The sequence below is a fragment of the Ictalurus punctatus genome, chromosome 19 (genome assembly GCF_001660625.3).
Source record: "Ictalurus punctatus breed USDA103 chromosome 19, Coco_2.0, whole genome shotgun sequence".
In the NCBI taxonomy this organism is placed as follows: Eukaryota; Metazoa; Chordata; class Actinopteri; order Siluriformes; family Ictaluridae; genus Ictalurus; species Ictalurus punctatus.
This window is the reverse complement of record NC_030434.2, coordinates 21,036,694-21,048,982: the sequence shown is the minus strand read 5'-3', so window position 1 is coordinate 21,048,982 and position 12,289 is coordinate 21,036,694. Positions and strand designations below refer to the sequence as shown.

The 12,289-nt window shown below is 43.4% G+C and overlaps 2 protein-coding genes across 2 annotated transcripts in view; both read left to right on the top strand.

Annotated features, from left to right (window-relative positions):
* Positions 1-12,289, top strand: part of ovch1 (ovochymase 1) — a 136,099-nt gene that overhangs the window by 102,932 nt on the left and 20,878 nt on the right. The gene's annotated exons all lie outside the window — the stretch shown is intronic.
* Positions 1-12,289, top strand: part of tmtc1 (transmembrane O-mannosyltransferase targeting cadherins 1) — a 51,053-nt gene that overhangs the window by 27,246 nt on the left and 11,518 nt on the right. The window contains exons 9-12 of the mRNA XM_017494621.2: positions 6,400-6,521; positions 9,757-9,924; positions 10,105-10,218; positions 11,965-12,108. Of these exons, the coding sequence (XP_017350110.1) occupies positions 6,400-6,521; positions 9,757-9,924; positions 10,105-10,218; positions 11,965-12,108 (548 nt within the window). The remainder of the gene's footprint in view (positions 1-6,399; positions 6,522-9,756; positions 9,925-10,104; positions 10,219-11,964; positions 12,109-12,289) is intronic.

The following is a 12,289-nucleotide window of genomic DNA, read 5'->3' as shown; positions in this document are numbered from 1 at the left end:
CCTTTCACATCTCCGTGTCCCTAGGGTCAGTGTGTTCTTACCCCATGTCAGTTTTGGGATAGTGTGTGTTCAGTGATGAGCAGATCCCATATCCCCTGGTTGAATTATTTATAGTGTGTGTCTAGGCCAGTGTGAGAAAGCGAAGTGTTTGTGTGGGTGTGTGTTACTTTTCAGCTTTATTTTTTTAACAGGTTCAGGATTTACTATATTTCAGGAGACAGTAGAAATAGATTTTTGTAGCATATCATGCTTCCTTCCAGGAGGAATGAAGATTCGTTGAATACATATTCTCACACACACACACACACACACTGAACCTCGTGTTTTGGCACATATTGTGTGGATTGAAGATTAAAAAGACGGAGAACAGGAGTAAGAAGGGGTGTGGTATTGCTTTTGAAAGATTTCTGACACCACTTTGGCCTGGTGGCATTTCAAGAAGGACCGGATGACCTCTGTCTGCTGCCATGGCAACAAACAGGGATCAGATGAGGCACAACGCCAAAGCTCTCATCACTGCTGGTGTTATTGTCATCGCCATCGTCATCCTCGTGACCATGACCCACCACTACCTTTTAACAGTGCAAACAAAGCATCATCAGCTTTAGTGTGTCCCTTCCTTTTCACTCAGCGTTGCCATAGCAATCTGTCTCGCACGCATGTACTGTATATACACACGTCTATACCTGTTATGGATACAATGCATCACCTAAATGTGTGTATGTGTGTACAGTATCGGCAGTGTTTATGCTGATCCGTCACCCGTGCAGCAGTATTGACAGAGTTGGATTAAGACGAATCCATTCACCAGCCTTTCGCATTAATCACAGCACAACATCCACACTCCTGTAGCGCATGTACTTTGCCTTAGCGCTGTATTTGATCCAGTTTAAATAACCTATTTAGCTAATGTTTGTTAGTCTGCACTACATTTTTTAATTTATTTTGGAGCTTTTCCTTCGTAGAATAATCTAAACCGGCGTTAGGTCTTTTACGTTTTCCTGTTTACATGTAATTCCATGGAAAGCAGTTGTTTAAAAAGCATTGTTGTCTGAGTTCTTCGTGTCATCTCAGGGAGATTTTCCTCAGCACTGTCGCCTCTGGTTTGCTTTCTGGGAACTAAATCTACATCCGGATTTCTCTAAAGCTGCTTGTGACAGTGTCTACAGTTACGAGCGCTGTACTGATGAATTGATTTGTATTGAATTGAATTGAATTGACAGACCAAAATGATCCAGTTACTGCTGTGTGAATGGGGTCATGCTGCTGTTTTTGTGTTTGTGTGAAATGTATGAGGCAGAGGAATAAAGCCAAAGCTAGCACTGATGCACTGTTGGAGTCGTGTACCGTTGCAATCAAAATGATTCAATCCCCACTGCAAGTCAGGTTTATTGTCAAAATGTACAGACTTTCAGCTGTTTGTAACGAACAAATCAAACAAAAGCAACTGAAATAGTTCAACACAATGAATGATTCAAGTGGTTTCCACAAATTCAATTGAAAATGCAACTTATAATGACTTCTCCAGTCTCAAAATGATTCAACCCCCTGAATAGAATCTCTCACAACAGCACAAATATGCAAAACAGGCATTGTCTGGATGCTGGAACACATGAAATACCTGAACTGGCTAGGGGCAGAAAACATGAAATACCTAGGCAGGGCACAAAAAGGAAGCTATCAACGGCTGCAAGCAGATTTGTGAGAAGGCAGGTTGTGAAAAACCCTCGAGTGACTGCAAAAGACCTGCAGCAAGACTTGGTGTAACAGACACTGAGGTTTCAGTGAGCACAGTAAGGTGTGTACTAAACACAGAAGGTTTCCATGCCAGAACTCCAAGACGTTCAGCACTACTGACCCAAAAGCACAAGAAAAATCACTCAAAATCATATAAATAAGCCCCAGAAGTTTTGGGATTCTGTTCTGTGGAGCTCCTCGGCACGATGGATCAGTGGTATATCTGGAGGAGGAAGAGTGAAGAAAGAACACAATCTGTCCACAGTCGAGCACGGTGGAGGCTCGGTGATGCTCTGGGGCTGCTCTGCATCCTCTGGCACTGGAAACCTGCAGCGTGCGGAAGGCGAGATGGATTCAGTGAAGTATCACTAAATCCTAGGAGAAAACGTCATGACGTCTGTGAGGAAGCTGAAGCTTGGGCGTCATTGCACTTCCAACAGGATAATGATCCCAAGCATACCTCAAATTCCACCAAGGCTTGGTTGCAGAAGAAGTCCTGGAAGATTCTACAGGGCCATCACAGTCACCCGACTTGAACCCCATAGAAAATCTCTGGTGGGATTTGAAGAAGGCGTTGCAGCACGCAAACCCAACAATATTACTGAACTGGAGGTCATTGCTCATGAGGAATGGGATAAGATTCCTCAGGAACGCTGCAGAAGCTCTGCATCTCGTTTGCAGCAGGTGATAACAGCAGAAGGACGCTCTACTAATTACTAAAGATGCTTACCATGAAGGGGTTTTAATAATAATTTTGAAACTGGAGAAGTCATTATAAGTTGCATTTTCAGTTGAATTTGGGGAAACCACTTGAACCATTCTTTCTGTTGAACTGTTTCAATTGCTTTTGTTTGATTTGTTCATTACAAACAGCTGAAAGTCTGTACATTCTGACAATAAACCTGATTTGAAATGGGGGCTGAATCATTTTGATTACAACTGTATTTATTCCTTCTGCTCTTTGAGAAAGACTTCCTCACTTCCTGTGAGTCACTTTTCTGTGGAGGATTTTTGGACTTTCTCTCAGCTTTTTAAGTGCTTTTTTTCTACAAAAATTATTGAATGTTCCCCTCATGTACGAGAAACGACCCCAAAATCCCCAGAATTGTTTAAAAACAAAAAAAACAAAACAAGTGTTATAAATCTTCCTGCATTTCTCCTTTAATCCTCTTTCAAAGTACTCTCCTTGTGATGCGATACATGTGTCCCAGCGTTTCTCTCATTCCTGGAAACATTTCCTGTAGTCATCATTCGTCATCGTGTCTAGAGCCTCCTGGAATGAGTTTTTTCTGGGTATCTTCCACCGTGACGAATCGTTTCACCTTCAGTCTCATTTTCATTTTTCGGAAACAAAAAGAAGTCGTAAGAAGCGAGATCTGGCGTATATGGGGCTTATTACATACTCCTCAGTCCCAAGCTAGTGAGTCCTCACCGAAAATCAGGCATTGTAAATGTATGGTTAGAGCGCTCAGGCGGTGGTGCGAGGCTCACCGGTTGGCTGTAAATGAGAAAACCATGGAGATTTATACATCTGATTTCCATCATGGTAGTGAAAACAGATTTATTTTTCTTACATTTACATTTATTCATTTAGCAGACGTGAAGAAATACAAGCAAAGCGATATATCAAGCAGAGAACAATAAAAGTAGCGCTACTACACAAGATTTATAATCGAGTTCTAGAGAAGTAAAGTGCGCGGTGTAGAGGTGTAAGAGAGAGAGTACGTTTTTTTTGTTCGTTTTTTTTTTTTTAGGATAATGTGGGGTTGGCATTTTAGGGGTTAGTTAGGTGTTCACAGAAGACGTGGGTCTTTAGCTGTTTTTTGAGGAATTGTCCAGATTGAGGTTGGAAGTTCATTCCACCACTGAGGGACAGTTAGTGTGAAGGTTCTGGAACGGGACTTTGAGCTACGCTGAGTAGGCACTACTAAGCGTCATCATTAATCAATCGCAGATTGCCTGATGGAACGTGGGCCTTCAGGAGAGAGTTGATGTGTTCTTGACTTATTGGAAAATTGCCGACATGTGGCTGTGGTTTCTGAACTCCCCGAGGCTGTTTCTTTTTTTTTTTCTTTTTTTCTCGCATTCATTGTTTTCTTTAGGGTTAATTTGTTTTGCTGAATGCACCACAGAACCAGGAAGTATTATGCTTCGGCATTGAGAACTAATTACAGCTTCTTCAGACACATTTATCATCAGGCGAACGCATGAAAAATGAATCTTTACAGAAACTGTAAGTTTTATTTGTTGTGCCGTCTAGGTGTTTCAATTCACACTACATTTCATACTGTATGGAATTCATTCATTCGTTGTAGCACAGAGCTTCATTTTTGTATTTGTTACCGTAAGGCAAGAAATATTTTGTGTGAATTGTTTGTATTGGCCAGGATGAGGATGGGTTCGCTTTGGTGTCTGGTTCCTCTCAGGATTCTTCCTCATATCCAGTGGCAGCTGGTGCTAAAAATGTTGGGGAGGGTACAAACAAACTGAAAATAACCCCATTAGTAATGTGGTACTGAATGTAAATGTTAAAACGCCATTTAACAGGTGATATAACAATGCATCCCTACTGCTTAGCTAAAAATGCAGAATTCAACTGTTAAAGCATGCAATAAGGTACCAGGGAAATTGAGTTTAATGTGTGTTTATTATCAGTAATAAAGAAATCAAGGTAATCACTCAAAACAAAAAATCCCACTGTAATGTTGTCTAAACAATGGCCAATGGACAATTTGGAAATGAACTTTTGCCCTTGTTTTCTAATGCCAATCCTGTAGCCTTCATCTAGCTGTTCAGCAATGCTAATGCTAACCTCATAGCATTGTCAAGATGGCTGGTTACTTTCATGCTGTTTGCATTTTTCAGAAGGTCTCGTACCCCTATCGTTGTCCTTCAAACAAGGAAAACAATAAAATACCCGATAGCCAACTCCGTTTGCGGTAAGTGCCGGAGAAACCCCGGGCGTAAGCTCGTCCGCGATCACTTGACTGCTGCTGAATTTGTAAGTTGGGTCGATCTGGTCCAAGCTCCTTTATCCTTTTTTTTCTTCATTTGCCTTGTGAAAGTTTTTATTTATTTATTTATTTATTTTTACAGCGCTAAGATTAAACCGAATTTTCTTTCATCTGGAAGAAATGTTACGCCTACTTCTACATTGTTAATCTCTTCCCGTGCCGGTCAAGTGGGAAAGAGAGTTGTTCAGAATGGTCCAATCACATGAGGTCAAAAAATATCATAACAATATTGATTCGCTAACAGCAAAGGTGGGCGTGCCTGGGGCGCAATGAGCTCCACCCCGAGGACAATCTGAAGCAGGCCAATTCGAGAGCAGCCTCAAGTCACGTGCTTTTCAAAAGTTTAAAGGTCCATTCACGTGTTGTGCCTAAAAACATGTGGAAAACACGCCTGCGTCGCGTTCACCTTCTTTCTGAAGCGCTCGGGTGATCGTGCTCCCATGGTGTCTGCCGTTGCTAAGCAACCATGAGCTGCACTCTCCATGACAATGAGGAAGTTTTAGTACAGGATGGAGTTACAGCACCGCAAATCCCTTGCAGTAGCTCTGCTACTATATTTATTTATGGAGAATAGAAAAAAAAAACGGCGTGTCTGGGTGCACTCCATCCTTCAAGCACGTCGAAAACACAGAGAATTTCACCAACTAGTCCAAGAGCTCCATCTGAGTAGGCCCGTGACAGATCGTACCACTCTGGGTATCCCTGTACAGCTATGATCAGCTGTTCCTGCATCCCGGCTGAGCTTTCTGTGTTGTTTACGGAATCGGTGAAGCTGATTGGTTGGTTCTTGTCACATGACATGTGGAGCGCTTGTGGTGAAAAACGAAAAACAATTGAGATTTTTTGATTGTTTAATAAAAGCTAACATGACCACCAGGCGAATAATACGACTAAATACATTTATTTAAAATTTATTTTTGTAATATAGATCTAACTTGTGTTAACATGTTTAAGTAGCCTTCTTCTCTGGATCACTCGAAGGGGGCAGTGACCCAGCGCCCCCTGTTGACCAGCCGGCCCTGCTCATATCGTCTCAGGGAGTTTTTTCTCGCCACTATAGATTACAGAACTAAACCTATATCTGGATTTCTGTAAAGCTGCTTTGTGACAATGTTTACTGTTAAAAGCTCTATACCAATAAAACTGAATTGAATTGGTGATTGTCTGCAGTCTAATTATGTAATATGCCTGCATTCATTAGTGCCAGGGTTTGACTCTCTCCCTGTCTCTCTCTGTCTCGCTCTCTCTCTGTCTCTCTCTCTGTCTCACTCTCTCCCTTTCTGTCTCTCTCTCTGTCTCGCTCTCTCTCTCTCTCTGTCTCTCTCTCTCTCTCTCTCTGTCTCTCTCTCTCTCTCTCTCTGTCTCACTCTCTCCCTTTCTGTCTCTCTCTCTTTCTCTGTCTCTCTCTCCCTGTCTCTCTCTCTGTCTCTCTCTCTCTCTTTCTCTGTCTCTCTCTCCCTGTCTCTCTCTCTCTGTCTCTCTCTCTGTCTCTCTCTCTCTCTCTTTCTCTGTCTCTCTCTCTCTTTCTCTGTCTCTCTCTCCCTGTCTCTCTCTCTCTGTCTCTCTCTCTTTCTCTGTCTCTCTCTCTTTCTCTGTCTCTCTCTCTCTGTCTCTCTCTCTCTCTCTCTCTCTCTCTCTCTCTATGTAGAAGATGGAGGGCAGGGAGGTGCTGGTGGGAATTCTGTTCCTGGTCTTCCCTTTTATCCCTGCCACTAATCTGTTCTTCCGCGTGGGATTTGTGGTGGCTGAGAGAGTCCTCTACATGCCAAGGTTTGTGTGCGTGTGTGTGCGTGTACATGTGTGTGTGGGTCTGTGCGTGTGTGTGTGTGCGTGTATACGTGAAACCTTATCCGTGTCCTCTTTACCACACCTGTACTGTAGCTCTTTCATTGTATTTCTTTCATTTTTGCCAACAACTGCAGTCCTCTTCAACAAATCTCTCACATTTCTCCAACACTGATCCACACTTCATTCACGGAGCCGCTCTCTGTGTAAAAAGATTCTCGCCACATGTCAAAGACGAGATTTTTCACCTCATGTCTGCTCCTCTACATCAGTTTTTATCCTCTGGAGGGATTTTTTTTGCTCTCTAGTGCTGCGTGAATTTAATTTTGGATTTAGTGGTAGTTCTTCTTTTCCTTCCTCTCCGTATTTACAACACACACACACACACACACACACACACACACACACACACACACACACAGAGTTGCTAGCAGAGAGTGATCAGCTCCAGTGAGCCCTTCTTCCCTGACTTTCAGGAAATAAAAATGTGTATCTTAGAGACTCTGACATTAGTGTCTGTGTGTAAGTAATTTAACACAGCGATTTTAATAATCAGGCCTAACATTTAATAAAAGGTCATTTGAGGATGATGCATTATTAATTCTGTAGTGTTGAACACACACGCAAACACACACCTGAGGTCATAATGCTAATGCTGTAATGGATCACACTGGCATTTAACCTGGCTTTAGGACACGTCTGGATAAATGTTAGCAGAAGCTAATCAGTTTTGACTTCTCAGACCGTAGTGCACTCTCACGTTTGCATTCACATTACAATAAAATGTAATATTCTGGTTTATTTGAATATTAATGGGCCTGAAGTTTTATACTTCCCCAGACATCATTAGCAGTAGTGCTTCACGGAGTCACAGATAATCTTTCATCACTGGTATTTAGCTCAGTTTTGAATTTCCTACATTACTCAGAAGCAACAAAAACATCTTCATTACTATTTGGTGGAATCTCAGATCACGTGATGTTCACTATGATCACTGCGTGGGGTAGAACATAAAATGGCTTTTGCCTCAGTGTTGTTGAATTCTCAGCTCTGATCGGGCAGAAAGCGTTGTTTAACTTCCTGCAGCATGAGAAGTCTGGTAGTAGTTCTAGCTGTAAATCAAATCACACGTTTATCGTTTCTATAGTAACGAGTCCTTCTCAGGAGCTTCTGTGGTGACTCGCATCATTTAAGCTCAACAAAAACCTTATGTGAAATATTTGTTTGAAACGATATATAATATAAACATTCAAAGGTTAAAAAAAATCTTTCTGTAGCAAATCAGTCCCGAGTAAGCATAGATTCAAGAAGTATATTATATCATACAAGATGTACAGCGCCCTCCACTGATATTGGCACCCTTGGTAAATACGAGCAAAGAAGGCTGCGAAAAATTGTCTATTGTTTAACCTTTTGATCTTTTGTTCAAATAATTCACAAAAATACTCTGCTCTCAATGATATCAAAGAATTGCAAACACAACACAGGTTTATCAAAAAATGATCTTTGTTAAATATGCAACAATTATTGCCACCCTTTTGGTCAATACTTTGTGCTACCTCCCTTTGCCAAGATAACAGCTCTGAGTCTTCTCCTATAATGCCTGATGAGGTTGGAGAATACATGGCGAGGGATCTGAGGTCCACATTTCGAGGTCCACGCTGGTGGAGTCTCCTCTTCAGTTCACCCCACAGGTTTTCTATGGGGTTCAAGTCAGGGGACTGGGATGGCCATGGCATGACCTTGATTTTATATATATATATATATATATGTGTGTGTGTGTGTGTGTGTGTGTGTGTGTGTGTGTGTTTCTCTCACTGACTCTCTTTCTCTCTATCTATCCTGTTTCGCTGTCAGTCTCTCTCTTTGTCACTCTGTCTCGCTCTGTTCTTTTTTTTTTCTTTCTTACTCTTTTTTCCTGCCTCCATTTTCCTATTCAGCTCACCTTTTGTTTTCACTTCACATACACAGATACAAACACACACACACACACACACACACACACACACACACACACTCACACACAGTGCAACGCAACACTTTTTTGCACTGTTAATGAGTTCTATTTATTGACTCATATAAGACATATTGTGTGAATATAGAGAACACACACACACACACACACACATACACACAGAGTTACAGAGTTATTTGAGGATGTAACAGCCTCTTGCCTGTGGAGAATGTTGTGTATCTGCACACTGGAGGATAACGAGCATATAGTGTGATTCAGGAATCAGCTCAAACCTGTATTACCATTTCTCAAGTATCTGATACTGTTAATGGCTCCAGTGCTACAATTTCTCGGCAGGTTTCAGTTTCTAGACTAATCCAAAACATCTTTATCCTCAATATCCATTCACATTCATTCATTTGGATGATGCTTTTATCCAAAGTGACGGGAGACAGGATACAACTGAGGGGGCTTGGAAGAAGCCCCCCGTTCTGAAATCTGATAACGGAAGTCGCCTTAATGTACTGTGCAGCACAAGGATTACTCCAGAATTACTGGCACCCTTCGAGAGAGGGAGCAGAGAAATCAAATTGTCAGCCATGAAAAAATGCTTTCGTAAAGCCGTTCTCAGCCTCCAGAAATTCTCCTTGCCTTAAACCGAATTATCTCCAAGAATTATCGTTGTCGTAGACAGGTCCGGGGCATATGATGAATTAGAGACAGTTGTAAAATATGAGGTTTTGGATCTAGATTGCGACCGGTGCGTCTGAGACTTTTGAAGATCGAGTTCTGCTCAGTACCAGGATATTTTAACCTGCTCATGTTGCGTCACAGGGTTGCAAGCGCTGTCTGCCCTCTTCTGCATACAGCTACAGATGAACCTTATCTGTAGACACGCGTGGCTGTCTTTCAACAGCTAAGGGCCTTTATTCCAGTTGCGTATGCGATAAAAAACAATCAGCTGCAAATCCCACAGACCGTTTTCTTGTGGCGTATCCGTACGGTCGAACTCGCGGTCGGTCGGAGCAGGTGTAAAGTTGAGCTTTAACATGCGAACAACCTGAAAAATGACCTGATTTGTAGTTCAAGAATCACAATCAATACTGTGAATACTTCTAAGTGGTCATATATGTGGAGTGGTGTAAGTAATAACGATTAAAATAAACGTTGATCATCACTATCGAGTATGTGTATATCTTTAGTCGTTCTGGGAAGGGTATTAATAATCCTGAGTTCTCTCACACTCCTGTCTTTCTCTTTCTCCAGTATGGGTTACTGCATTCTGGTGGCGCATGGGCTGAACCGGCTGTGTGCCGTGCTGAGTCGTTGGGGTGCAGCGGCGCTCACCGTCTCCATGCTGCTGCTGCTCCTCCTCTTCTCCTGGAAAACTGTGCAGCAGAACGAGATCTGGCTCTCTCGAGAAGCCCTCTTCAGGTGTGCGTGTGTGTGTGCGTGTGACGGAAATGTGTGTTTTGGAAAATCTGATGTCAGATTCTTTATCTTTCTCGAGAAAACTGTGGACGAAGGCAGCTCTCTTGGTTTTTTTTTGTTGTTGAATGAGATATGAATGGTTCTCTTTTCTTTTCATTTTTTTTCTTCTTTACTTTCTCTCAGGTCTGGGATTCAAACATTACCTCACAACGCAAAAGTTCACTACAACTACGCCAACTTCCTGAAGGACAAAGGGCAAAACCAGGCAGCTATTCGCCACTATAAAACAGCCCTCAGGTCAGTGTGTTGGGTGGGTGGGTGTGTGTGGGTCTCTGGGTGTGTGTGTTTATTTTTGGAATATGAGCAGACTAACAGAACATGTCACGACTGTTGCTGGTATTTGTTTTTGTTTTGTGTTTTTTTTTCTTTAGGACTGTTATTTAGGTATTGTGTATAAAATGTAAGTTCATGTGTCTGCACTCATGTTCGTGGCTCTCAGGACATGTTCAAAGACAACAGGACAAAGAAATCCGATGTTTGAGTAAGAATAATGCTCGGGTTTGTGCATATGAAACACGGTCCGAATCCCGACGAGGCTCCCTTGAGCCAGAGGGGCAATGGTGGGAGGGATGACGTCCTGTCAATCACAGTGACTCTAGCAAGACGTGGGTGAGCTATTCCAGGAGCGCCGGTGTGACGTGGGGATACACGCTGGAGGAGATGCCAGTCCATCACAGTGTGTACAATCAGTGCACACACACATTCACACCTAGGGGTAGTTCAGCGTATACAGTCCAGGGAGGAAACCAGAGAAACCCAGAGGAAACCCTTATGGACACAGCAAGGAAGCTCCACACAGACAGTGACCTGAGATCAGGATCAAACTGAGGAGCCTGGAGCTGTAAGGCAGCGGTGATCCCCGCTGAGGAAATGCAGCAGCTCTAAAAATCACATGTACTGTGTATTGTTTGTTAGTTACAGCCATAAATCATCAGACCATTAAAAAGTGTTCTCCTGTCATCCTCCTCACTTATTCGCAGAAGACTGGAGTGAGAAATGAGGCTGTGATACTGGAGCAGCTTAATGAAGTCTCCATACACCCTCTCTCTCTCTCTCTCTCTCTCTCTCTCTCTCTCTCTCTCTCTCTCTCTCTCTCTGTCTCTCTCTCACACACACCCTCTCTCTCTCTCTCTCTCTCTCTCTCTCTCTCTCTCTGTCTCTCTCTCACACACACCCTCTCTCTCTCTCTCTCTCTCTCTCTCTCTCTCTCTCTCTCTCTCTCACACACACACTCTCCCTCTCTCTCTCTCTCTCTCTCTCTCTCTCTCTCTCTTTCTCTCTCTCTCTCACACACACTCTCCCTCTCTCTCTCTCTCTCTCTCTCTCTCTCTCACACACACACTCTCCCTCTCTCTCTCTCTCTCTCTCTCTCTCTCTTTCTCTCTCTCTCTCACACACACTCTCTCTCTCTCTCTCTCTCTCTCTCTCTCTCTCTCACACACACTCTCCCTCTCTCTCTCTCTCTCTCTCTCTCTCTCTCTCTCACACACACTCTCCCTCTCTCTCTCTCTCTCTCTCTCTCTCTCTCTCACACACACCCTCTCTCTCTCTCTCTCTCTCTCTCTCTCTCTCACACACACTCTCCCTCTCTCTCTCTCTCTCTCTCTCTCTCTCTCTCTCTCACACACACACCCTCTCTCTCTCTCTCTCTCTCTCTCTCTCTCTCTCACAAACCCTCTCTCTCCCTCTCTCTCTCTCTCTCTCTCTCTCTCTCACACACACACCCTCTCTCTCTCTCTCTCTCTCACAAACCCTCTCTCTCTCACACACACACACACTCTCTCCCTCTCTCTCTCCCTCTCTCTCTCTCACACACACTCTCCCTCTCTCTCTCTCTCTCTCTCTCTCTCTCTCACACACACACTCTCCCTCTCTCTCTCTGTCACTCTTGCTCTCTCGCTCTCCCTCTGTTACTCTCTCGCTCTCTCGCTCTCTCTCTGTCACTCTCGCTCACTCTCTCTCTCTCTCTCTCTCTGTATCTAGGCTGTACCCTCGGCATGCCAGTGCCATGAACAACCTGGGCACACTGACTCACGACACAAAGGAGGCGGAGCTGTACTACAGAAAAGCGCTTGACATTAACCCCCAGCACAACCGTGCACTCTTCAACCTGGGCAACCTTCTCAAGTAATACACACGCTTATACAGTGACATGCATAAGTATTCACCCCCCCCCCAAAAAAACAGTAATAAAGTTAGGCCAATATACAGCGTGTCCCGAAAGTCTGCATACACAGGGGACAATGTTTGCCAGCACCTCGTCGGTTATGCCTTTCTCTGTGGATATTCGTAGATGTCCACTTCTTGG